This window comes from Lepidochelys olivacea (assembly GCF_965140295.1).
Source record: "Lepidochelys olivacea isolate rLepOli2 genome assembly, chromosome: 7".
NCBI classification, from domain to species: Eukaryota; Metazoa; Chordata; order Testudines; family Cheloniidae; genus Lepidochelys; species Lepidochelys olivacea.
The window spans coordinates 123095827-123121783 of record NC_140417.1 but is presented as its reverse complement, the minus strand read 5'-3'; the positions used below and the strand labels follow the sequence as shown (position 1 = coordinate 123121783).

General features: G+C 57.3%; 2 protein-coding genes across 2 annotated transcripts; one reads left to right on the top strand and one right to left on the bottom strand.

The window, feature by feature from the left end:
* Positions 1 to 204: 204 nt before the first annotated feature.
* TWNK (twinkle mtDNA helicase) lies at positions 205 to 13452 on the bottom strand. Its single transcript, XM_084634889.1, has 5 exons — positions 12148 to 13452; positions 10975 to 11215; positions 10086 to 10193; positions 5144 to 5285; positions 205 to 2693 (listed from the first exon to the last, which is right to left on the bottom strand). The coding sequence occupies exons 1-5, from the start codon at positions 13394 to 13396 to the stop codon at positions 2436 to 2438; spliced, it is 1998 nt and encodes a 665-aa protein (XP_084491015.1). The 5' UTR covers positions 13397 to 13452; the 3' UTR covers positions 205 to 2435.
* Positions 13453 to 14126: 674 nt separating this feature from the next.
* On the top strand, positions 14127 to 20275 carry MRPL43 (mitochondrial ribosomal protein L43). The gene is made up of 3 exons (XM_084634546.1): positions 14127 to 14297; positions 15381 to 15487; positions 20032 to 20275. The coding sequence occupies exons 1-3, from the start codon at positions 14167 to 14169 to the stop codon at positions 20259 to 20261; spliced, it is 468 nt and encodes a 155-aa protein (XP_084490672.1). The 5' UTR covers positions 14127 to 14166; the 3' UTR covers positions 20262 to 20275.
* Positions 20276 to 25957: the final 5682 nt, after the last annotated feature.

Here is a 25957-nt window from a genome sequence, read left to right as displayed (position 1 = left end):
TGGCTCAGCCAGCAGCCATAGCCTGAGGAATGGAGACTTCTGAGCTCAGCGTAAAATCAAGACGCTTAGTGCTACACCGAGGAACTGCACATGTGGCTGGGAATTTGAGGAAAGTTCCATCAAGTTTTCCTTTTGAAAAGAAGGAGAAGATTCAAGTCTAACGCAGACTGACACCTTGTGGGCAAAACCAGGACAAAGCAGCACTGAAAAGCCACCTTTGTTTTTAATCAAATGACAAGCTGTAGACAAAATATCTAATCAACATGATCTTTTTCACACCCTAGTGTGTACAAAATTACTGCCGAGTCAGTCATTGGGGAGGTTTTCCCTCCCAGTGCAACGGAACCCCAAATCACAGTAGTCAGCATTCAACACTGATTGAAAAGCACTCCCCCCGGAGTCTGCCTTCCTACGCACACACGGGAGTGCAGACGGCCATACAGGGAGAGCTCTGCAAGCCATTTCATAATCTCCGTCACATTAGAGACCAGCCAGCACAACCAGGCCTAGCCAGAGGGATTTATAAAACCCTAATTTACTTTGCACAACGGATTCCGTTTGCCTTCTGAGCTTCAGTCAGCTGAGACTGTCAGATTCAGGGTCTGGTTCCCATGCACCAGCCCGAGGCTGCAATGTTTGGGTTCCAAATCCTGGGCAAGGAGGGAATAAATCCAAACTGTCCTCTGAAAAGTCTTTTGGGACCATGGTTTATAAAACCCCCTCAGAAATTCAGAAATCCCCCCATCCTGTGCACTGGGGGGGGGGGGCTCCATTTCCTTCACAATGCCCCACTCTGGGACCCGCCTCAGACACAAGCAGCATTATTTAATCTTCAAAGAAACCCAGCGCCGCTGGGGCAGTGAGGGCTGGAATCCCAGAGCCCAGCTGAACGGAGCAGAGGTCACGACAGCGTGGCCTGCTGCAGGGCAAGGGAAGAGCTGAACAGCTGGGATTTTATTGCTGGTGCATTCACACAGGCCTGTTCTCCCCCAGATTGTGGGGCAATTCAAATCAGAGAGAATCCGGTAACAAAAGGTCCTGGCCACGTGAGCTCAGAAGCAGTCGATGGCAACGGAGGGCTCTCAGCACATTGCTGGCTTGGGCCTATTGCGATTTTAAAATAATTGTATAAGCAAAGTAGGTGCAACCCACAGACTCCAGATGTGACAACTGTGTGACGCTGGTAAGCACCCCTGGCTCCTGAGCGGCCACACAGGGGCTTCACAATCACCACGCACACACTACGAGAGCAGTGCTGGTGATTACCCCACAATCTGTTTTATGGGAACCAGGCAGGAACAAGCGCCATCAGCTGTGTCACTTCTGCTTCTCTGCCATGAGTCCCCAAGTCACTGGGCACTTGGCTTCCGCCCTGCACCTCCCGTTCCCTCCTACCTTCTCCCAGGGCTTGTGGAAGTGAGGGATTCATGTGACAGTGTGGGCCGGAGCTGGGTACCCCTCCACCCACACAGCTTTGGCTATGCACCTCACTCATCACATACAGCCCCCCACAGCTCTGCCGGTGTCCCTAAATCCCAACCCGCAACTGCCTGCTATCCCAGCCCTGCAGAGCTCTGTCGGTGCCTCTCAATCCCGACCTAGTCCAGCATTGGGACCTGCCCAGTTCTGCTGGTGCCCCTCCAGACTGGCCTGCAGAACCACCATCCCAGTCCAGGACTGAAGGAAGGGAGGTCTCCTGAGACAAGAGGAGCTAATTCAGCAGCAGTTTTATGACACAGACCAGACGTGCAGTAGGGACTGAGTCAAGAAGCCCTGGCAAACTCACACTGGCTTGTGACCCACACCTGGCTAGGAGTCCCGCTCTGCGGAGGGGAGGGATCTGTGCACCAGCCTGCTACACGTCCCTGGTAAGTTATCCCGCTCACAGTTTTTAAACACACCAGTGTCCTGCTTGGTGCCAGGGTGTGGAGTCAGGATTTACCCGCACTGGCTGAAATACTCCAGGGATGGGAGCAAGCAGAGAGAGTCTGGCAAACGGACATCCAGCCCAAAGGCAACACCGACTCAGCAGCCCAGCGTCCGGACATAAGGCTCCCCAGGGACAAACGGACAGGGACCTGTGCTAAGTGAACAGACGGGGGCATAACGCACAGGACTCCCCCTGTGCCCCATCCTGTGTCCATCTCGCCTTCCGTCAGCCGGGGTGTTGTTTATAGCTTATCTGACCGTAACGCAGAGGTAGGTGTGTGATTCCTCCTCCCCAAACACAACCCAGCCGAGGTTCCCCACAGAGGGGTGAGGAGCCTGCAGGAAACCCAGGCCTGGCCAGGCCAGCAGCACAGGGAACACCCCTTAGGGTTAGGGTTAACATCTCCTCTGCTCCAGCCCCCTTCCCCTCAGGGCTGGGGTGAACACTGGCCGAGGAGTGCCCCGGGGAAGGGATTTTGCCAGAGCAGCCCATTCCATGGGCTGGGTCACTGCTTCTTAGAGGCCCCGCTGCCTCCAGCTGGAGCCTGCTTGGGCGGCGCTCCACTGTCATCTTTCACCTTCTTCAGCCGGGTCTTCCCCTTGATAGGGGTGGAGAAGGTGAGGGACGCTTTGCTGAACTCCAGGGGGAAGACCCCCACGTCCCCATCAAAGCGGTTCTTTGACACCTGCAGGTATCGCTTCCCTGGCCCCGTCACCAGCTTCCTGTCCTGGAGGATCAGCACGTTATCGGCCTCCTGGCTGGCCTGGGTGTGAGAGAGAGAGAGAAAGGAGAAGGCCATGGGGAGAGAGGTACCTGGACTTGGACACACACCTGTCAGACTGAAGGGTCCCAGAGTACTTCAGGCAGTGCCTGTGCGTTTATGCAAATATAAATGCCTTGTGCACCTCGGAAATGCAGCCACCTCTGGGGCAGAACGCACATCCAACAGCACCCAGCAACACTAGGGGATAGGAAGTGAAGAATTCCACAGCCAATTAAAACTATAGGAGATGGTAGGCAGAGCGTGACTCGCACAATTTGAATTTAGCCCCTGGCGCTTGGGGAAAGTGCACTGGGATCGGTAATGACCGAACTGTGAGTGGGACACAGCGGGACGTGCTTGTGTCAGATTCTGTTTGTACCCTGTCTCCCAGTTGGTTCTGTGCTGAAAGCTGCCAGCCCCGCCAAGGCCCACCGGCGAGCTGCATTCCCGATAGGTGCCGGGCTGGGAAAGGGCTGAATCGCTAGGATTGCGAAGCCGTCCCAGAACAACCTAGGCCCGTCAGCTTTGATTTGCTGGCCAGACCCCATGGAACAATGAACTCTCTCGAGGCAGGAGCCTGGCTGGGGGAAGGGCTGGAGTTTCTCACCCTGGGCACCTGGAAAAAGGGGGCAGAGACCGCGGGAGGGGGGCAGCCTGGGCAGAGACCGTAGCCACAAGCCAGCCCAGGCTGGAGAGGGAAAAGGCAGGAGGGGCTCTGCCCAGCCTGACACGCTGACAAGACTCCCGACTCAGAGGAGTGCGTGTGGGAGGGATGTCTCAGGAATTTCGTTGTTTTGCAATGAACGGTGGCTCTCCAGTGGCTGGGAAAGCCCCTGTGCTCCTGGCCTTTCTGCCACGCTGTCCCTGAAGGGGTTAAACTAGGAGCCCAGAGTGGCCACAGCCTGGGTGGGGGCAAGCATAAGCCATGGGACTAGGGGGGTTCAGGAGATCATCAGAGGCCCTGGTCCCAGGGGCAGCAGGACAGCAGAGTTGCCTGTCCCACGGAAGGGCATAGAGATAGGGAGTGACCCCTACAGAGCCAGCATCAGACCAGCGACCAGGCTCTGCCCACACCCGGGTGGCTGGGACCCAGCAACTAGGTCCAGTCACGAGAGACCGGGGCCAGCCAGAATGGGGACCGGGCCAGGTTGCCATAGTCAGGACCTCTGGGACCGTTCGGAGACACCGACTCATGGCTATTTACTGTTCTGGGACACTCCAGCCCTTTGGACTCCTACATTACTCGGGCCACTAGGGATGGCAAGACACTGGGAAGCAGGTACAAGCGTCCCTGAGAGACAGAGCCTCCTTTGCACTCCACACGTCACCACATGGAAGGAAAGAAAACCGCCCTGGATCCTCAAGAAGGAAATTACAGCCCCACTCCCTCGAGGATGGCTGGCACATCAGAAAGCGTTTAATGAAGGCAGACCAGGACGGGTCTAACCACTGGCTTGGAGCCGCACTCAAGGGCTCTCCGTTTAAAGCCACATGAGGACAAACTCACTGAACAGAGATGTACGACTGGGGCTCGCAGGAGGGCACAGAGCCTGTTGCAGCCTGGTGTGGCCCCGACGCCCCGCTGCGCGTCAGGACTCGCCTTCGTATACACCCCCCCCTTAAGAGACTGCATGCTCCCAGATCACCTAGAGAGCCCAATACGGCTCAGGGAGGGTTGTTCATGCACACATCCCCCCAGTCTCCCACACTAAGAGTAGGTCTACACTCTGCTTCACCAGAGCATGCCCCTAGCTGACGTCCCACTGTTCACTGATTTTATTCCCAGAAGAGGGCTCCTAACCCGCTCTGGTCCCAAAGGGATAAAGCGCCACCACCAGGACTGCAAAACAAACCCACCGGAACTTCCACACGTAGGTGCCTGGAAGAGGGGTCTAGATACTAGGGGAAGGTGCCAGACCTGGAACTGCCTAAACCAGTTTTACTCACAATTTACAAGACACCTGCTCCTCTCTGGGCTGAGACCAGAAGTTATCAGTGACCCAGGTGCACGAATTGCTACCAGTGACCATCAGGACTGTGCTGTAGGGAACAGCCCCGAACGGGCTCATTTCTACGCAAGCAAAGCCATATACAAGGGCCACGGTAGCCAGGAAGACGCATCACGACAGAGCACTGCATTCTGGGAGATGGAGTCCGCATGGGCCACGAACTCTTTTAACAGGTTTCAGAGTAGCAGCCGTGCTAGTCTGTATTCGCAAAAAGAAAAGGAGTACTTGTGGCACCTTAGAGACTAACCAATTTATTTGAGCATAAGCTTTTGTGAGCTGTAGCATCTGATGAAGTGAGCTGTAGCTCACTAAAGCTTATGCTCAAATAAACTCTTTTAAGACAGGCAATTGTAAATTGCTCCATTTGACACACGACTCCTGGCCAGCTGCTGACACAGCCTGAGCAGATCCAATCCTGGGTTATTCCCAATAGCCGCTCACCTTCGCAGACCCAAATATAGAGGCCGTCTGAAGCTCTCGCTCTTCGTCCTCCTTCCGAGGGTGGATGACCAGGCTCACGTGACAACTGTTGTCCGTGGCAAACTTCCGGAAGGCACCCACGATGTAGTCTTGGACCGCAAGCCTGGAACAGCAAGACGGCAAGGGGGTGAGATGAGGAAGAGACATTGCTCATGGCATGGCTCCGGGAAGTGCTTCCCACACGCAGGCAACGAGCCTCTTGCAAACAGTGACAGTGCAATTAAAGAGGAGGATGGTCTAATAGTTGGAGTGCTAACCGAGGACTTGGGAGAGCTGGGTTTGAATCCCTGCTCTGCCACAGACTGGGTGATCTCAGGCACATCACTTAGCCTCTCTGTGCCTCAGTTCCCCATCTGTGAAATGGGGTAACAACCTTGCCCTGCCTCATGGGGGTGCTGTGAGGATAAATATGCTAATGATTATGAGGTGCTCAGACACACTGCACATCGACAGCTCCATAGAAGTGGTGGGTTAAAAGGACCATTATCCCCACTTAACAGATGAGCAAATGGAGGCAGGGAGAAGGGGAGTGACTCCCCAACGTTCACACAACCAGGTAGAGGCGGGACTAGTATCCAGGAGTCCTGATTGCCAGATTCCTGCTCCAAACAAACAAACCATTAGACTAGACAGAAATCTCAGTCCATCCTCTAGAAGGGGTCTAGTTGCACGCTTTGTTAAAAGCTGGTATCAACTTCTTCTACCATAACTGGAACCTGCTGATTTTGAAATTGATTGTCACCAAGCTGAATTCTGACGTTTAGACCCTCAAACAAACATAGCCGCTAAAATTCCCCAGAAAGGTTTGAAACACCAACTGGGCGTGCTTGAACTTGTCACATTGTCTGGCATAATTCCCTTTCAGTCTCTTAAGAACAGAACTGAAATGACACACATCACGGTTTTAACACCTTTTGCACCCTAGTATTCAACTCTTTATAATATCCAGTCATCCATAGACCTTAATATTAGCAATAAGTTAATCATAGCTTGGAAGTTATTTTTCCTGTAATATGTGAAATCATTTTCTCAGATGCTTGGCCTTGGTTTCATAGCCCATCATGCTTTGTAGTGAGGGAAAAATTAACACAGAAGTGGTGGTGATGACATATTTTACAAATAAAGCAACAGCAGTTAGATGGGGCAGTGGTTTATGACACTCCAGTTGGTCACAGTTGTAAGTAAAACATGGAACTGCATGTAAGTCTCACTAGAGCCACCTGAGTTCCTAGTCTCTGGATTATTTGCCAGGAATCAAGTAGAGAAGATGTGCGTGAAGCAGGTGAACAAGGATGCACAGAATAAGGGAGGCAGTAGCCAGTAAAGAGAAGATGCAATATAATGGGTTGGAAACAGGAGGACAGAGTCGGTGGTCACTGCCACCAATACCACCATATTCTGTGGCTGCACAAGAGGGTGCAAAAGTCAGTGATGTGAGCACAGGACAGCACGGCTTGTTTGTGCAGGAGCATGCAAACGTAGAAAACTGGAACAAGGTTATGTCAATGTCTCTGACACTTAGGATGGCTGCATTAAATAAGTAGGCGTGTCATAACGAGAGACCTAATCCGAAGTTGATTCAATCTGCCGCTGTCAAGACCCAAAGTTCTGTGATCTAGTACAACATTAACACATGTGCATTCAAATGTTCTCTTAACGTTCAGTCAGGAAAGTACTTTCACTTGTTTTCAAAGCAGGTGTTTCCAGATTAGGCGTTGTGTTTCTAATAGTTAAATCAGCTTTTTTGTTTCAAGGTGGTAATGCTCAATATATAAGAGCTGCATAAACACGCTCTTTCCTGGTGGTATTACATTCAAATATTCCTAGTACCTGTTGCCAAATAAAAGCTGAAATTCAATATCTTGATAAAGATTGTGCATATTGTTTGCTCACTTTTATTACATCCTGTAGCTCAGTAAAATCCAACTGAAGTTTGTTAATCCTAAACACAAAGGTAATAAAGATTGAACCGTCAGTGATTTCCATGTGCTACCTTGTTCTCACTGCAGAGGCCTTTGTACACAATGTACAGCTTGGGAACAACCATATCTGGATTCAGCACACCCTAATTAGCCTATAACACTTGTTACCAACTTTGAACAAAAAAATGACTCTTACAGGCATGGTCATGCAGTCTCCAGTTTTAAAAAGCAGAGCTCTTTACCAGATAAAGCCCCCACTATTCCATCTCAGCAATAAATTGGGGTTTTGGATGGGGTGAAATCTGAGAGCAGAATAAAGAGACCAGCCTCCCTGCAATCCAGAGAGCCCCGGAGCCTGTCTTCATCCCTTCTCACAGAGGCAATCAGGCGATTCCAGTTTATAGGCAGTGACGGCACCCAAAGGGATAGCATAAATTGGAGAGTCACAAGTCCCGCTCCTGCAGGGTACCAGACCCTGCTTAAGAGCCAGAAGCGTGGCATCGAACATGCCGCTCTCTGCCCAGCTAGCAAGCAGAGGGGGTCATTTCATGTGGGGCTTGGGGATGGTAAAGAGCCAGCCAGAGCGGGGTGTTCCTCAGCTCTGGTTTGCAACAGCAGTGGGGCATGAAGTGAGGGCAAGATGCAGTTTTGAGGAAAGAGGGGAACTTACACTACCATTAGGAAGTGAAATGAGCCCTGCCTGATACAGACTGTTTCTCTACATCTCTCATTTCCTGGTGATTATCCATCTCTCTAGGGACTGTCTGACTCCCATTGCCCTCAGCACCTCAGGCTCACTGATGGAGCCGATGCCCCTGGGAGGCAAGGCAGAGCTACTGTCTCCATTGCTCAGATGGGAAACTGAGGCATAGAGACTGAGTGACTTGCCCAAGGTCACCCAGGAAGTCTATGGCAGAGCGGGGAACTGAACCCACAGCACCCAAGTCCGAGGCGGTCCCCTATCCACTAAGCCATCCTTCCTGCTAGCAGCTAGAGCACCATGCAGTGATGAGCGCAGAAGATGGAGTCAGGACTCCTGGGCTCTATTCCCGGTTCTGACACACACTCCAGCATGACCCTAGTCAAGTTGCTTAATCTCTTTGCATTTCAATGTACCCCTCTACTAAGGCTTCCCTGCCCCACATGAGGATTGAGAGAGGATGGGACAGGTGCCGGTGGGTAGACTTCAGTGGAGCTGCACCCAATCGTATCAGCAGAGGCTCTGGCCGCTGATGTTTGGGAAGCACTTTGAGGCGCTAAGATGAAGGGCCCGGTCCTGTGTCATCCCCATCGAGATTGGTTCCTGGGGACCCGAGCGCTTGAGAAATCTCAATGTCAATCTAGTTTTGGACTAAGCTCTTTGGGGCAGGGACTGTCTCTTGCTGTGTTTTTATGGTGCCTGGCACAACGGGGTCCTGCAGCAAACAGCAAGCAGTGCCTCTTTAAAAGGAAAGGCTGCTACATAGAAAGCAAAGTGCTCATCTCTTGTGTGTCACAAAGACCCCATAATCCGGGGCCAAACGCCAACTCAGGTGCATTCTGCCTCCCTATAACCCCCTGCAGCTTCAGTCCAGTAAGCGCCCTTCCAGCACTAAAATGCTACCTGGTGTTGCTGAGCACTGTCAGACAGCTCCCCCTCATTCCCCAGAAGACACCGCATTTCAGCAGTGGCTGAAGTGACCCCTGTGCACTGTCTGTGTATCAGGTTGCTACATTTGCAAAGCTCCTTGAGATCCTGCAGGGGCTGGAAAAGCAAAAAATCATTCTAGTAAATAAAATAATTTAAATATCCCCCCACCAATGAACCATTTTTAATCCATTAGGTTTTTATACCATAACTCAAACACTGCAGCACCACACACAAAGTCACGTCAGAGAGGGACTCACCTTGGTACAGTAAAAGCTGTTTTATCTGGCACTTCACCAACCAGAAAGCTCTCTAAACCAGCATTTCTGATCTTCGTTGAAAATCCAGTTTATAGTCCAGTTGGCGTGGGGCCAGCACGGGGTTGGGGCGCACGAGAGGGTGCGGGATCTGGGGGGCGCTCACCTCGGGTGGCTCCTCACAAGCGACAACCTGTCCCGTCTGCTCCTAGGCGGAGGCGCGACAGGCAACTCTGCACGCTGCCTCTGCCCTCAGGCGCTGCCCCTGCAGCTCCCATTGGCCAGGCAGCACTTGGGGCGGGGCTGGGGCAGCGCACAGAGCTGCTTGCCGTGCCTCCACCTAGGAGCAGCTGGGACAGGTCACCGCTTGCGGGGAGCCGCCTGAGGTGAGTGCTCCCCGTATTTGGTACCCCGTGGCCCCTCCCATCCCCCAACTCCCTGCCCCAAGCCTTCTCCTGCACCCAAACTCCCTCTCAGGGTCTGCGCCATGCACACACCCTCCCACGCCCCAACCCCCAGCCATGCGCCCAAACTCCCTCCCTCTTAGTTAACCGTCATTTTTCACTTACCAGTATCCTCCATTCCCCTAACATGCCGGATAAAACAGCTTTTAATGTATCTCCTAATGCGAACCCACCTGAAGGAATGCTTTCCCCCCTTTTGCCCTGATCTTCTTGTCACGTAAGATTCCCAGCTGAGAAAACACTTTGCACCAAAAAATCTAAACCCAGAAAACGGTGTAAATGCCAGGGCTCACCTTGCAGGCACTGACTAACGGGACATTCTCTTCAAAGGTATTTTATCGATAGAGCGCCTAGCACAACGAGACCTGGTCTATGACTTAGGGCCCCTAGGTGCTGCCACAATGCAGACAGTAATAAAACCAAATTCCCTAAATACATTATACAGGCAGCGCCTCTAGATGAGGAAAGGCTCCCTGGCACACATGGGTCAAGGTAAGAAGAAGGAGAAGGAGTGAGATGGGGCCCTAAGGAACCAGGTTCCACGGTTACACTGGAGAGGACTGCATGAGGAGGTTCTAGGCCGGGGAGAAGCAGCATGAGTGGAACGCGCCAAGTAAGAGGGAAGAGGGTCACCTGTCCACAGTGAGCTGCTCCTGCCCCATCATGAACTGGAGATTGTCAATGACCACGTGGCTGATATCATACATGTACACTGCGTGCAGCATGGTCTCTATCACCGTCCTGAGGGGGAAAGGAGAAGAAGGTGCCTCAGTCACACGCATTCAGCCCAGGCAAATGAGGCACCAGAGAAGCTGGTTCCTGTGAAGGTGAGAGGAGGAATGAGGGGATTGTGGTTGGAGCATGGGACGGGGACTCTGAAGAGCCATTCCTAGCTGTGCCACTGACTCACTGCAAGACCTTGGGCAAGTCACCACCTCAGCCTACCGGCTATACAAGGGGTTTGCACCCTGATCTACAGGCTGGGCCGTGTGGTTAATTAAATCGACACTCACAAGGTGCTTTGGACAGAAGGCATCACAGACACACTTTTGGCTGTAAGACGCCAAACGAAAGGCCTGATCCTTCCTCGTCTGTAATGCTGCTGCTGTTCTCTTCCCCCAGAGGCAAAGGTGTGTTCCCTCAAGTGACCTGCAGCAGACGGCAGGCATTTGCAGTATTAGGTACCAAATGGCTCTGGTGATTCCATCCAGCCCATCTAAGCGCCCCAGATCACAGTCTGCATAGCAACACAGGACCCTCCAGGTCCCTCTCGGAGGTGTGGTCCAGTGGACTGGGCACAAGACTTGGAGTCAAGAACTGCCTAGTTCTAACCCAACTCTACTGGCAGCTCTTGTGCGATCCTGGGGAACTCCCTTCACCTCCCTGTGCCCCTGTCTGCCCCACAGCACGTTATATTAATACGAAATATTCTGGGGGCAGATCACTGCCGCCATGGTGAATGTGATGCAAAGGTCTCACGAGTGTGGATGTGCAAGAGCGGGGCTGCTGGCAGATACGTTACTTGATGCTTTGGTGCCCATGGAAGGTCATGAAGTAGAGTGGCAGGTCCTCAAACTTGTCTGCCCACTCGTCGAACTGGTCCAGTTGCTCCTCCAGCCGCCTGACCGCAAACTGGGTCAGCATGATCTTGGCCAGGCGCACGTTGTTAATCTCAAAACTTCCCCACAGGGTGTTCACCCCCTGCATGCAGAGGTCCAGGGCATACTCGCTGATAAAGGTAGTTTTCCCACTGCCCGTCGGGCCTGTTTCAATGGAAATAGGTTCAATGAGAGCTAGAACTGACAGGCTCTCCTGCCTTGCCAGCCAGAGAATGCTGCAGGGGGTTGAACACCAGGAAACTCTTCCTAATAGAGACTAGGACAAGGGAAGAACCTCCCTAGTTGAGAGCCACTTATCTGGGGTGGAGAAGTCACTGGGGAATATACTGCAGGGCCCAGCCCTCCACTGGTCAAGGACTCAATGAGACCCAACAGGTCTTTTCTGTCTCTAATGCTGAAGGGCCAGATTCTGTGCTGAGTTACGTACACCCTCACAAGAGGGTTCTCCAGATGAAACCAGTGATGCGGAACTAGCGTACGACCTCTCGTGACCATGCCCGCAGTAACAGGCGGGCTAGATGCACAGGGAATTTACACCTCACTTAAAGCAGCCTGGAAAAAAGAAACTGAGCCACGTTTACCTGGATGGACTTCAACAGGATCAACTGAGCCCAAGAGTCCTTCAGAAACTTCTGCAGGTATCTTACATTTTCCAGTGGGGGCGGGAACAAGAGGGAATATAATTTCTAAATCCAATGGTATGAAAAGAGGCTCTATCGCTTCAATGTCTGGCAGCTCCTGCTGCTCATTCCTCACTGGAAATCAAACTGGCTCCTGGTAACATCACAGTCAGCTGTTACAGTGCAGGATATGACATTACCAGTAATTCCAGGTGGGGAAGAGAGGATTAAACAGGAACCCACAAGTCTGTAGGAGCCACCTCAACTGAGTCCTGGCTATAGGAGTACTATCAATGACAAGGGGAGTGACAAGAGCGCCTCTGCAGGAATGGAGAGACCCCACACCTCGACTAGGTCAAAGAAAGACAGAGGGATGAAGTGCTCAAACACAGAGGCCGAAGGTGTCAGAGGAGTCCCACTCTCCCAGCCCCCTCCCTCACGCCACTAGCCAGTCACCTGTGAAGATGGTGAGCTCCCCTTTGCGGTGGCCCTTGAGGAGTTTGTTCAGCTCAGGGAAGCGGGCCCACTTGACCCCGGACACCTGCTCCACGTTGGACAGCTCCCCAAAGACCTCGTCCCGCAGCTGGCGGAAGGAGATGATTGACTTGTGACCGGCAGGCAGGGCGGAGCGGAGGATCTTGGAGAGGTTCATGCCGCGGGTGAAAGCCTCCAGGGGCCGGAGCTGCTGGTCACCGGGTCGCACCAGGGAGCAGCGCTTGGGGTTCAGTTTGCGGGCGAAGAGCTTGGCAGCCTCCCAGGAGCGGAAGTCTTCGCCCAGCCACAGGGTGATGCGCTTGAACTGCTCTAGGTAGGGAAGCAGGGCTGGAGGCAGGCAGGTAGCCCCCCGGGGTAAGGACAAGCTGGGCAAGCCAGTAGCCTGGTACAGTGCCAGGGTGTCCAGCTCCCGGCCTGTCAGCACCACCTCTGTGTCTCTGCGGCCGATCAGGGGCAGCCCGAAGAGGTTGTGATAGGCACTCGGCCGCGGCAGAGTGTTCTCCACGTAACGTACCGTGTCCCCCTGGCACTCAGCCCCCAGCAGCTTCAGGCCTTTCAGGCCGCTGCCACGGGGGCTGAACCAGGGGAAGACTAGGGTGCGAGCAGCCCTCAGGTAGCGCACCCCAAAGCGTTTTAGGGTGGCGTCCGACACCTTGGAGATGCCGAACATGGCCTTGGCCGTCCGAGTCTCCTCCTCATCCAGCAGCTCCCAGAGCGGCAGGGCCCGGTCCCAGATATGGCGGGCATCCTCCCCAGTCTGGTCCACCCAGTCAAGCTGCTCCAGACCAGCATGAGGGACTCCTTTGTGCTTCAGCTCCACGCTAGCCTGGAAGTCCTGCCAAGTGCCCTCGGCCAGGGTGGCCGTGCACACGAAGCTGCCCGTGGTCTTGTCGATGAAGAGGCTGTAGCGGGCGCTGCCAGTGGGGGGCTGCTGCTGCTCTCCCGGCCCCTCCACGAAGAGGCTGGGCACATGCAGGCAGCTGTAGCCGTCGTGGAAGGAGATGCCCTGGGCTCGCAGGTACTGGCGGATCTCGGTGATGGTCACGGGCGGGATGGGGCCCTCGGAGGCAGGGAGCGTCTCCTTCTTGTAGTGCCGCTGGGGGGGGCCAGCGAGGGCCCCCAGGCTCCGCGGGGCTCCCCGGCCCCTCGCCCAGCCGGCGAGCACAGAAAGCAGGCGCAGGGGGGCTCTGGAGGGGGGCACCCCCATCATCCCACTGGGGCCAGCCTCCAGCACAGGGTGCCCCAAGTTCACCTGGCTGCCCCCGGCAGCCCCCCCTCGGAGTCTCCCTGCCCCCCCGGCAACCCTCCCTTGGAGTCTCCCTGCACCCCCTCTCACCTCAACCCCCTCCTGCCCCCCCGGCAGTCCCCCCCCGGAGTCCCCCTGCCCCCCCTCAACCCCTCCTGCCCCCCCGGAGTCTCCCTGCCCCTCCGGGAGCCCCCCTTGGAGTCTCCCTGCACCCCCTCCCACCTCAACCCCCTCCTGCCCCCCGGCAGCCCCCCCGGAGTCCCCCTCCCCCCCCGGCAGCCCCCCCTCGGAGTCTCCTACCTCAACCCCTCCTGCCCCCCCGGCAGCCCCCCCGCGGAGTCCCCCTGCCCCCCGGCAGCCCCCCCGCGGAGTCCCCCTGCCCCTCCGGGAGCCCCCCTTGGAGTCTCCCTGCACCCCCTCCCACCTCAACCCCTCCTGCCCCCCCGGAGTCCCCCTGCCCCTCCGGGAGCCCCCCTCAACCCCTCCTGCCCCGCCGGCAGCCCCCCCGCGGAGTCCCCCTGCCCCCCCCGGCAGCCCCCCTCTGACCCGGCGCCCCTCCCCCCAGCAGCGCTGAGCCCGGTCCCGCCCCTCAGGCCGGCGCCCCCCGCGCGCCCCCGCCCGCTCCCGGGCCCCGCACGTGCAGCGCGGAAGGCGCCATCCTCCCCCGACCCCGGAACCACAACAGCCGCGTCACTTCCGGGGCGGGGCCGGAGCCGGAAGAGCCGCCCGGCGCCATGACCGCGCGCGGGACTGCGAGCCGCTACCTGGGCAGCGTCCTGCGCAACGGGCTGGGCCGCTACGTGTGTCAGCTGCAGCGCCTCAGCCTGGCCTTCAGCCCCGGCGGGCAGAGCTCGCGCGGGGCCAGGTGCGTCCCCCGCGACCCCTAGCCGGGGCGGGCAGAGCCGTGACCCCCGACCCCCGACCTCTGACCCGGGCGGGCAGGAGCCCTGACCCCCCGACCCCTGACCTCTACCCTGGGAGTGGGCAGGAGCCCTGACCCCCCCGACCTCTGACCTTTAGCCTGGGAGCGGGCAGGAGCCCTGACCCCCCGACCTCTGACCCCTGACTCCTGACGGGGCGGGCAGGAGCCCTGATCCCCCGACCCCTGATCTCTATCCGGGGCGGGCAGGAGCCCTGACCCCCAACCCCTGACCTCTAACCCGGGAGCGGGCAGGAGCCGTGACCCCCCCTGGCCCCTGCACTCTGACCTCTAACCCGGGAGCGGGCAGGAGCCGTGACCCCCGACCCCTGACCTCTAACCCGGGAGCGGGCAGGAGCCGTGACCCCCCCTGGCCCCTGCACTCTGACCTCTAACCCGGGAGCGGGCAGGAGCCGTGACCCCCGACCCCTGACCTCTAGCCGGGGCGGGCAGGAGCCGTGACCCCCGACCCCTGACCTCTAGCCGGGGCGGGCAGGAGCCGTGACCCCCGACCCCTGACCTCTAGCCGGGGCGGGCAGGAGCCGTGACCCCCGACCCCTGACCTCTAGCCGGGGCAGGCAGGAGCCGTGACCCCGACCCCTGACCTCTAGCCGGGGCGGACAGGAGCCGTGACCCCCCGACCCCTGACCTCTATCCCGGGCGGGTAGGAGCCGTGACCCCCCGACCCCTGACCTCTATCCCGGGCGGGTAGGAGCTGTGACCCCTGCACTCTGACCTCTACCCTGAGGGGGAGGTATGTACAGGCAATCCCTGACCCCCAGGCACTCTGAGGACTCACGGAGGACAGATTAAGATCTGTGCACTAAGCTCCTACTCCCTGCACTCAGACCTTTCATCCTGGCTCCCCTGTCTCACTCAGCGGGCTGCTAGGTGCCAGGTGGGTGGTCCCTACGTCAGGGGAGCACACCTGTACCCTGACTCCTTCTGTAAGGTGGGTCATAGAGCTCACATATAGGTGGTATAGTACTGACCCCTCACCTCTGATTTCTCCCTGCTTTTTTGTTGTAGAGGCTACATAGAAGAGAAGGTGTTGGACTTTGCCAAGCAGAACCCTGGTGTGGTGGTGTATGTGACCCCACAGAAATGCAGAAGTCCCACAGTGGTCGCAGAATATTGTGAGTATGAAACATGCTGCTTCCAACTTAAATGAAGGGGAGACTCGTTGAGAATTCCCCTGGTATTTAACAGTCATCCCGGAAAACGGGTTTTAAAGCATCACATTGGAGGGTGCTTCCTCCCAGATCAAAGAGACTTGCATTAAAGGGAAGAGCTGTATGAAGGTAAAAGATAACTTAATCCTCTTTGAAAGTGGAGTTAAACCAGAACTAGGCATTCTTACTTTAGAATAAGAGAGTCCACACATGGAATTATTCAGGACTAGCTAGAGTGCTTTAAATGTACATGCTATCTTAATCTGAATTAATTTTTAAGCACTGACAAGCCCCAGCTTCTAGACTTATGACAATGGACTTCTCTGGCGGTAGAGCTGCGAGTCTTTTGTGGATGGAGAGAATCAAACTCCACGAAGTAAAGCTATACCCAGACCAGACAGATGGCTGGATTGGGGGAATAAGCTCTTGGAAGTATAATGCAGTTCATATTGTGCTGTCAAAGTGCCCAAGAAAATGATAGCTTTTGTTAAATGGACACCCAGTTTAGTCATAGTCTGAAAATCATGCATCTGTTAAAGCAACAAAGAGAACTAACAAGAAACTAAAAGGAAGTTTGTGTAAGCTTGCTTTTAAGACCGCACGTATGCCTCATGTACTCCAGTTCCCCTGTTCGGGGTCTCTTGCAGCAGGAAAGAAGAGAAAAAAACAATTTAAAAATGTGATTGTAAGACCACAGCAGTTGGTCAGGACCAGATGTAGGACCTGAAATTATATTTAAATCAGCTTGAAATCCACTAGAGACAAGGTGTGTGAGAGAGTCTTTTACTGGCCTAATTTCTGCAGGTGGAGGAGACAAAGACAAGCTTTCAAACTACACAGAGATCAGCCCTGAAGAACAGCTCTGCGTAGCACAAAGGTTTGTCTCTTCCACCAACAAAAGTTGGTCCAATAAAAGTTATTATCTCACCCACCTTGTCTGTCTCATTTCCTGGCAGGTGCGTGGTTATAGCAACACTGCTAATTTGAAATCTAGGCAGTTTCAGTGGGCTTTTAACATCTTGCCAGGGAAGTACTACCTTAGCATCGCAGTACGGCTTCTGAAGGGTAGGTGGTGCTGTCTCCCTGAATAGATTTCTCAGATGCACAAATAGGACAAAAAGCAGAGTAAAGAACTGTATCTGGAGAAGAAAATGCAAAGCACTCAGCATTTTGCTGTGGACAGAAAGGCTAGAGAGGCATTGACGTGATCACGTGTGGAAATGCATTGATCTGAGACATGTCCTCTTAGAATCAGCTCTTGCTGGCAGTAGGTTATTGTTTGGCAATTCAGAGCTTGGAGTAGCTGTACAGAAAGTCACTTCTGCCTCTGAGTTTTGCTCACTGGAAATGGTGAGATCATTGCACAGTGCCCCCAAGCAGCTAGGTTGCTGGCAGAAGACAGGGCCCTGTCCCAAAGTGCTTACAGGCTGAATGATGGACTAGACAGACAAGGGAGGATATAACACATGATAAGAAGGGACCCAGGCTGCTGAAAGAGGATCACTCAGTTTAGTTGCTTAGATGATCTGGCGAGGAGAACCCTGTTAGCACTTGATCAGATGGCACAGTCGGTCACACCTGGGGCGGGGGAGGGAGGGGTAAGTATTTCCTTGTAGGTGATGCAGCAGAAGCAAGTTTTGAGGAGTGATGTGGACCAGGGGAGGGCAGCCATTTGCCCAGGAGGTTTCTGAAGGGAAGGGTATCCCAAGCCGTGGGGACAGAGGCACATGGTAGAACAGCTATGGAGGCTGGGGTCACTGGGAGAGCAGAAAGGGGGGAGGGGATGCCAGCAGAGGTGTAACAAGGCCCTGAAGGCAAAGGGGGAGCAGTTTGCGAAGCCAGAGAAGTGGTTCGCAACGGGTGAGGGTGCAGGAGTAAGTGATGTTCAGGTGCAGCATTTAGGATGGGCTGGAGCAGGGCGAGGGGAGGAGGTAGATGTAATTGGGAGAGGGGTAGAGGAGGGGGCTGGTCACTTGGCAAATCCCTTTGCTGCTGAGCCCTGCCCCGATCAGGCTCCCCTTCTCCCACCCTGCTGGGCCTGCAGCCCCATGGCCAGTTGTCTCCTGGTCTCTGACTGAGGAAGCGTTCAAGAGCTCAGTGGTTTGGCTGAAGGCGATGGCTGTCTGCAGCCTGCATGCAGCCCTGTTCCTATTCAGGAGTGCCATAGCATACTCCCGTTAGCCAGGCTGCCACCCGGGCATCACGCAGAGCATGGCTATCCCAGCTGGCAAACCCAAGCAGCTCGGTAAGGATCAGCAATTGTCTTAAAGTGCAGTTTCCTGCTGGTGCTTTAACCCTCCCCATGCCCGCCAGGGAACTCCCTTCCCCAGCCCTGCGTCCCCCTGCCCGCAGAGCGGGCTCTGAACACCGGGAGCGATTGGAAGAGAACTGGGCTGTCCTCGCCAGGACAGTCTGACGCCAGCTGAGTCCCTGCACATGCTTCTCCGCGTGGAGCTGAAACCTGCCAGTGCCGAGCTACAGGAGAACTTGCCCCTTCTTGTCCTCCAGCCTGCCCCCTCCTCAGGTCTCTGGCAGGCTCCTGATGGGAGCGCGTTACCCGGCTGTGTTCCATTCACTGAGCACTCGTTAAGATCACTCCCATCCTGGAGAAAGCCAAGGCCTCTTCTCCCAGCAGCAAAGGGGTTAATTGGCACAAGTGCCATTGACTCTCCATAACTGGTGGGAGGGTCTCAGGAGAGACCCCTGGCCCTGGATCTCCCGCATGGGCCTTGCGGCACATTCTCCCCTTGGTCAGGCTGGAGTGGGGCTGTTGGGTTCAGCGCAGGGACGCGGGTGTTGTTACAGGGAAGCAGGAGTCCTTTGCTGGCCCTTCAGCTGAATGTTTCCTGTCTGGCTCTTCGTGAGGTGCCAGAGCACCGATCAAAAATCGTGCCCAGTGCAAGGGCCGCGGCTACCTGTCAGCCCATCCTGACTGACGCCTCTGAATGCCGCTGGCAGGTGTATTGAGGCCAGCAGTCCTGCAGCCTGTGTGCAGCGAGCTGGCGGGGTCTCAGCTTGGGGGCCAGCTGCCTGCACCGCCCCCAGCGCCATCGCAGCGCTCCCTAAGACGGCTGAACCCACGCCGGAGCCCTTTAACCGGGAACGGGCCCATTCAGAACAGCTCTCCGACGCTCCGCAGAGGCAAGGCGCCTTGGTGCAGGGAGAACCTGCCCTGCCGCTAGCTGGAGCTCTCCTGTTCGGTTCCCCCCCCGGCCGGCGCAGCCCCTTTCAGCAGCACAGCCAGAGAGCTGAGCAGAGGGGGCTGCGGAGGGATTTTAAAAATCAGGCCATGAGGAACCGCAGGACGTTCTAGCAGATGCTCGCGGAACGGGACCTGCCACTGCAGATCGCATCACGCTGGGCTAAGAATAGCGGCTGCCCCTCTTCCCAGCTTGCACAACAATCGCCCCAGGGTCTGGCAGGAAGGGGGCTTGCCTGGGCGTGGGCTGCGCTGATTCCCTGGGAGGGCTAGGCACGCAACTGGTGGGAGGCGAGAGAAATGAAGACGGCCCCCTTGCTGTGCTGTGCCAGCATGGAGACACACTGACAGTGTCGAGAGAGGGGCCTTCCTGCTGAGCTGCCGGGAGCACTGGCCCTGTTATTCCTGCGGGGGCTTGATGACGCATGCAGCTGACAAGATGCAGATCCTTGTGCCTCTCGCTGGGGGCAGAAGCCAGACGCCCCCTCAGCCTGAAGCTAGCTTTCAGCTACCTGAAGGGGGGTTCCAAAGAGGATGGCTCTAGGCTGTTCTCAATGGTAGCAGATGACAGAACGAGGAGTAATGGTCTCAAGTTGCAGTGGGGGAGGTTTAGATTGGATATTAGGAAAAACTTTTTCACTAGGAGGGCAGTGAAACACTGGAATGCGTTACCTAGGGAGGTGGTGGAATCTCCTTCCTTAGAAGTTTTTAAGGTCAGGCTTGCAAAGCCCTGGCTGGGATGATTTAATTGGGGATCGGTCCTGCTTTGAGCAGGGGGTTGGACTAGATACCTCCCGAGGTCCCTTCCAACCCTGATATTCTATGATTCTATGAGAAGCGTAGGAGTCTCTCCTGCATCCCCCTCCGAGGGGTAGCTGGGTGGGAAGGACAGAGGAGTCTGGCTTGCAGCCACGTGCCCAGACCTACAGCTAAGCAGGCGTGGATCAGGGCAATATTTCGACTGCCAAATTCCAAATGGGGAGGGTGACCTACCGCCCCAAGCCCCCTGTAGTTTAAATTGTTTCTCCTTTGCATCCCATCCTCAAGTGTTGTGTACTGTTGCAAACAGCTGCCATGTTCCACCCCAGAGGTGGCTGCATTTCAGTGGGGGAGGGGGTCAGAGTCCATGTAGCTCACATTGGGGTCCCTTTAAATGAGGCGCTGCAGACGTGTGCTTTATTACTAGCCTTGCCACTGCATTTCTTTTGCACCCCAGGCCTTCAGAGACCTCCATGCCGAGTGTAGCCTGCGTGTCCGGCGATAAGAGCAGGTCTGGGCTAACTCCCTGGGCTCTTCTCTCTCCTTCCAGTGAACGGAGCAGTGAGGGAAGAGATCATCGCTGACAAGACAGTGGCTGAGATAACGCAGCTGGTCCAGAAGCTGGCCAACCAGTCGGGGCTGGAGATCATTCGCATCCGCAAGCCCTTCCACACAGACAACCCCAGCATCCAGGGCCAGTGGCACCCATTCACCAACAAGCCGAGCACCCTCCCAGGGCAGAGCCTGCGCAGACTGGAGCAGCAGCCTAATAAAGTGTGACCTGCTGGAAAGAGTGTGACCGAGCATTGTGTGTGTGTGTGGGGGGGGAACGACACCTCTCTGGGTCAGATCCAGGGATCCATGGGTTAAATACTTCTGAGAAGTGTCAGCCATTGACCCAGCCCATCGTTAATAGTAACTCTTGGCCCTACAGGGGCCTTGCAACTGAACACCTCCAAGTACTTAAACCCCCTGGGATGCAAAGACCCCTTATCCCACCTTGCACATGGGGAAATAGAGGCATAGAGAAGGGAGGAGTCTTGCCCCTGGTCAGTCAGCAGCAAGTACAACCGGGAGTCCTAATTCCTGTCGTGTCTAGTAGTCAGCTGCCCTGTTCCACCCCAGAGACAGCTGCATTTCAAGGGGAGAGATCTCTACCCCCAGTCTGTAACGCCCCAGGGGTCAAGGAGCTATGGGAGGCAGCTGTTCTTTCAGTCCCAGCCCCCACACTCACCTTCACAAAGTCCCAAACTTTTCTCCCATCCCAGCTTTAAGGCCTTGCAGCGTTACCTCCCAGGCCTGGGCCCCTGGTGGGCTGTTCACGGGGGGAATAAACGAAGCGTTTCTTGTCGAGGGGGGTTTCAAGTTCCCAACGGATGTGGTTGTCCCCCACTTGCCCTGGGGGCATTCCACCGCCAGGCCGTTCTGCCTGATTCTCCACGCTGCTTCGGTGGGTCTGCTGCCGATTTCCTGCCGCAGGAAGCAATGAGCAGCGTTTCTCGCTGTGATGGGGAGATCTGGCAGGCCTTCAGAGCAACGGCTGCCCTCCCCCCCCCCGAAACACGGCCAGACGAGGAGCAGAAACTCAGGTCCTGCTGCAAGGCTGGTGCGGCTCTGGAGAAAACCCGGGGGGGGGACCCTGATCTTCAGCCCATGGAATGGGGGAAGGGGTGGACTGCAGGGACCCGGAGTCAGACACAGCCAGGTGGTAGATGGCCAGCTGTTCACCAGGGCTCCCTCAACCCTGGCTGACTGGAAGGTGGGTGGATGAGGGGGCTCTGTCCCAGGGGAAGCCCCCCACGATTGGCCTAAGGTGGGGTAGGAGAGTTGGGTTGCTGGCAGAGCAGGATCCGTAGTAGCCAGTTCCTCCCCACGCTGGCCCTGCACCGCGTGGGGTCTCTGTGACCCATTCAGCCCTTGGCCAGTCAGCATGAACAGAGACGGGGGGGTGGGTTCTGCCACACAAATGGGGCAGGGGCCACCACCCACCCACCAGCCCTGAGCGGTGCCAAGGACATGGACCCTGCAGTCCCCTCCCGGGCCGGGACAGGCTGCACCACACTTCCCTGACAGTGGTGGGTGGGGTGCAGCCCCCTCCCCAAACCCCTGCTGAAGCACCTGGGACCTGGCTGCTCTCTCCCGGGGAGGGCAGGCCCAGCTCCAGCCAGGACAGGGGCAGTACCGTGGGCTGTATGGCCCAGCAGCCCCTTCCCCAGCCTGTGCTAGCCAGGTGCCTGGCCCCCTCCTGCAGGTGTGGGGGGCAGGGGAAAGGCCAGACAGGGACTTCACCTCAACAACTAGCAAAGGCCACTGCCCGGAGAGCTAGGGGCCTGCTACCCCCCTTATTCTCCCCCCCCCATGATCCCCACCCCCCCATCCCAGCTGGCACAGGGACGTGCCACCCACCAGCCCATCCACCCCCTGCCCTGTGCTCCCTGCCCCCACAGCCATCCCTGGGCCCAGAGGGGCGGTCATGCCGTGCTGTGCTGGGTCACGCCCCCGTCACCAGCAGGAGGTACCCGCAGGGCCTGAGCATGGCTCTGGGCAGACCCACGCCAACCCCCACCCCCAGCTCGGTTGGGGGTCCTGGCAGCACCAGCCCAGTCCCCTACTTGAAGGGCAGGCGTCTGGACTAAGCCGCCCGTCTGGCCAATGCTGGCACATCCAGCCCTTCCCTGGCCGCGCCTTCTGTCGCCTGCCTCCCTGGCTAAGGGGGCCCCTGGCTCCTCCGCTCCCCGGGGACCCCAAACCCCCTTGCCCTGGGAGGAAGCTGGCGGCATCCGACATGGCTAGACAGGGCAGCCCGCAGGGTGAGGGGGTTGGCAGCCCTGCCAGGTTTCCAGGCTCCGGAGTGGGGAGGGCAGGAAGCCCCTGCCAGTTCGTTAGTCCAGCTACGGCTTCCAGCACCTCTGCAAGGGGCTGTAGCTCAAACAGCCGGGGCATGGCCCCAATTCACCCCCCCGGCTGATTCTCTCACGGGAGAATGGGGCCTTACCGCCCCACTCCCTTAGGCCAATCGCGGGAGGCTGCCCAGCAGCCAGCACGGCTCCCCCTGGGACGGAGCCCCCTCATCCACCCCCCCTTCCAGTCAGCGAGGGTTGGGGGAGCCCTGGTGAACAGCTGGCCATCTACCACCTGGCTGTGTCTGACTCCGGGTCCCTGCAGTCCACCCCTTCCCCCATTCCATAGGCTTGGGGTTCACACAGAGCCCCTGCCATGGGGGTGGGGAATAGGGGATCCTGGCATGGGGGGAACAGAACCCCGCATGGAAGGGGGGGAATGTGGGGAGTTGCTGAGAGCTCCAGCTATAGAGGGGGTACACAGGGAGACTGGGGGGGGGCAGTGAGCTCTGAAGTACCCTGCCTCACTAACAGATGTCGACAGCGTCTTTCACCCTGCAGGATCCCCAAGGGCCCCAGAGCACAAACACTCCACCCACTGCTGAAATGCAACCACTTCTGGGGCAGACCGTGGCTGCCGCTTTTAACACTGCTATGCAGTTTAGGCCAGGAAGCCATGCCGTGCTCCTTCACTGGTGAGGCGGGGTGCAATGGCCCGAGTCAGAGCGTGGCCCAGACACCGGGGCTCACCCCCTGTGCCAGTGAGTAGGAGCGATCTTGAGCCTGGCACCAGCAGGTAGCAATCGAGCTCTGCCTTCCTCCTGCCAGCTCTCCTGGCTCCTCAGGCCAGCTTGGCGGGAGGAGGAGGAGAATTTATGCACGAGCTAATCCTTCCTCCCACCTGCATGGTGCAGAGCAGGCTCAGCCCCCGGTGCGTAAAACCAGCCTTACCAGTGCAGGGCCCCATGTTCTGAGCCACCTCCTCCCAGCACACACTGCTCCCCTGCCCCCAATCCCTGGGGTTTATAGTCAGCTGGCCCACTCACAGGGCTTGAGAGAGCCAGCCCCTTAACCCTTCCCTGGCTGGGCCTGTGCAGATCAGCCTGGGGCGGGGCAGATTCGGAGCTCAGCTGGGCAGGATGCCCCGGCATGGGGCAGGAGGGGAGCACAGCACCCAGCTCATGTGGGGACATCGATCTCCCAGCGTTGGCATCTCTGCCCCTCACATGGGTGGGTGGGCGGAGGAAGCCACGAACTCCCTTGTGCCCAGACTCCGGCTCTGGGGCTCCTTGTCCCCACTGGGGCCGGGCCGAGGGGTTTCCCCACCCCACACACGCAGGGCCCTCAAGGGCTTAGTCGGCAGCATCCCCAGCACTGGCTCTGGATGGATGCTCCCGGCCGCAGCTCGCAGCCCTTGCTGGGATGGGACCCGCCGGCTAGTCCCTGTTCAGTGGTGTTAAAAGAGCAGCCATGGGTGGCGGTGGGGGGGGCTATGGGGCTGAGATCTCGTTCCCCACCCCTCTGTCCAAGCGTGCACCATCCTTACACCCTGCCACCTTCGGCGCAGTCCCATTGCTGAGGGGTTGAGCTTTTCCCAAGGTTACTAAGGGATCAGTATTTCTGCAAAGTGGAATTTCCTGCACCGATCACCCCCCGGGGCTCCTGGCTCGGCTGATTAAACTCAGCTGTTCCTGCCTGACAACGGCCCAGGGAGAGCAGCAGAGAAATTGAGAGGGGAGCCAGAGTGCCTGGCTCCCGCTGGAGCCTCAGACCCCCCAGCCCGGCTAATCCGTGGCATTGGACGTGCCTTGGAATCTGCTATCGGGATGTGGCCCAGCCGGGGGCGCCGGGCCTGCACACATGGTCCCCGCCTCGCTCCTCACGTGCGTCCGGCGGCAAGGTCCAAGAACAGGCCTGGGAAGTCCCAGCAGCGAGTCCCTGCCACATACCCCCCCAACACCCCCTGCCCGGACCGCTAGCTTGTGCCGGTGAGAGGCAGTCGCGCCCGCCTAAAACTCAGCTGGGCTCTTTGTGACCAGGCCTTTCTGCAGTGTTTGGGCAGCGCCTGGCACGCTGGGGCCCAGTCGGGTTGGCCCCTCGAGGGCCTACGGCACTGGACCCCATAGATCCTAATAGCCGCGAACCGTCCCAGCCCTGTGGCCATGCGGGTGGGGGTGGGGGTCTTGGGCTACCACAAGCAGCCAGGGTTAAATTCCTCCATGCCGATGAGGAGCCCTGGGGTGACCCGGTGTGGCTGCTTTCTGGCAGGGCCAGGATCAGACCTTCACAGGGGGCTTCGCCCCATTTCTGCAGGGTTCTCACCCCTTTCTCTGGGCCACACTCTGCTCCGGGATGGGGACTCCCATGGCAAGGGTGAAGCGTTTCCTGCTAGCCAGCTCCCCCAGCTGCCCTCCTGGCCAGGGGGGAGCAGCCAGGCCTCAGGGTTAGCCCCCCCTGCCCCAAGACCTGGGCTTCTCCACTGAGTCTGGCCATGGCGCCAAGGGCCAGTCACCTTCATTGCCCCAAAGGGCTTAGCTAACTGGAAGGGGCTGGGCTCCTTCCCAGCAGCTGATCCCCTGGTGGAGCCGATGGCTCAGCAAAGGGCTTTGCAACTGGGGGGTGATTGGGGGGGGGGCACCCATCCCCGCTCAGCTTCAGGCAAGGCAGAGATGGTCCCGGGCAATCTGAGGGGATGGGCAAACAACGGAGACACCAGGCGTAAACCAGCATGGCTGCTGACCCCCGGCTGCTTGGGCATCCCACCACCCCGGTGCTATCTGGTGTTGAGACACAAAGCAACCAGCTGCCTGGGAATCTCTGCCACTGACTTGCTGGGTGAGCCTGAGCAAGTCCCTGCCCCCTCTGTGCCTCAGTTTCCCTCAAACCTCTCATCTGTTTAGCATGTGAGCTCTTGGGGGCAAGGACTGCCTCGCTCTGTGCCTGTACAGCGCCTGGCACAATGGGGCCGTAATATCAAGGTGCCACCACAAAGTCCTGCTACTGACAGTAATCCTGGGCTGGCCCATAGTGCCAGAACCCCCTGGGAATTGCAGCACTGATCAGTAGGTGTGAACACGCTTTCAAAAGGAGGGGCAGGATCATTTGCTCTATGTTACAGATGGGGAAACTGAGGCACTGGGTGTGCGGGGGAGGGACTTGATCCTGCTCACGCAGTGATTCAGCAGCAGAGCCAGGAAGAGAACCCAGGCGTCCTGCCTCCTCATCCTACACCCCGAAGAACGAAGCTCTGTCATTTTTTTGGTGGCTGCTAACCCCGGCTGTGAAGGCGCTCCTCTCTAGAGCAGGGTGCAGTCTAATGCCAATGCCCAGCTGAAGGCCTCACAAGCGCAGACCTTCACAAAGCTGCTGGGGGGGGGGGTGCCCCAGCTCCGACAGCACCGTGATTGAACCCACATTGCTATGGGCTGGCGTTGTAACAGCTTGACCTAACACCCCCCTTGCCCCCCCCCCCACCATTAGCTGCTCCAGAAACTTCAGCTCCTCGCTGGTCTGTCACACCCAGCTGTGGGGCACTGTTCAGGAGGTGGCGGGTCTAGGGCCAGCTGCTGTCAGGGCTGAATGAGGTAGGTTGCCAGGGCCAGAGAGTGGGAGGGCTCACCGGCTGGCTGGGAAGCT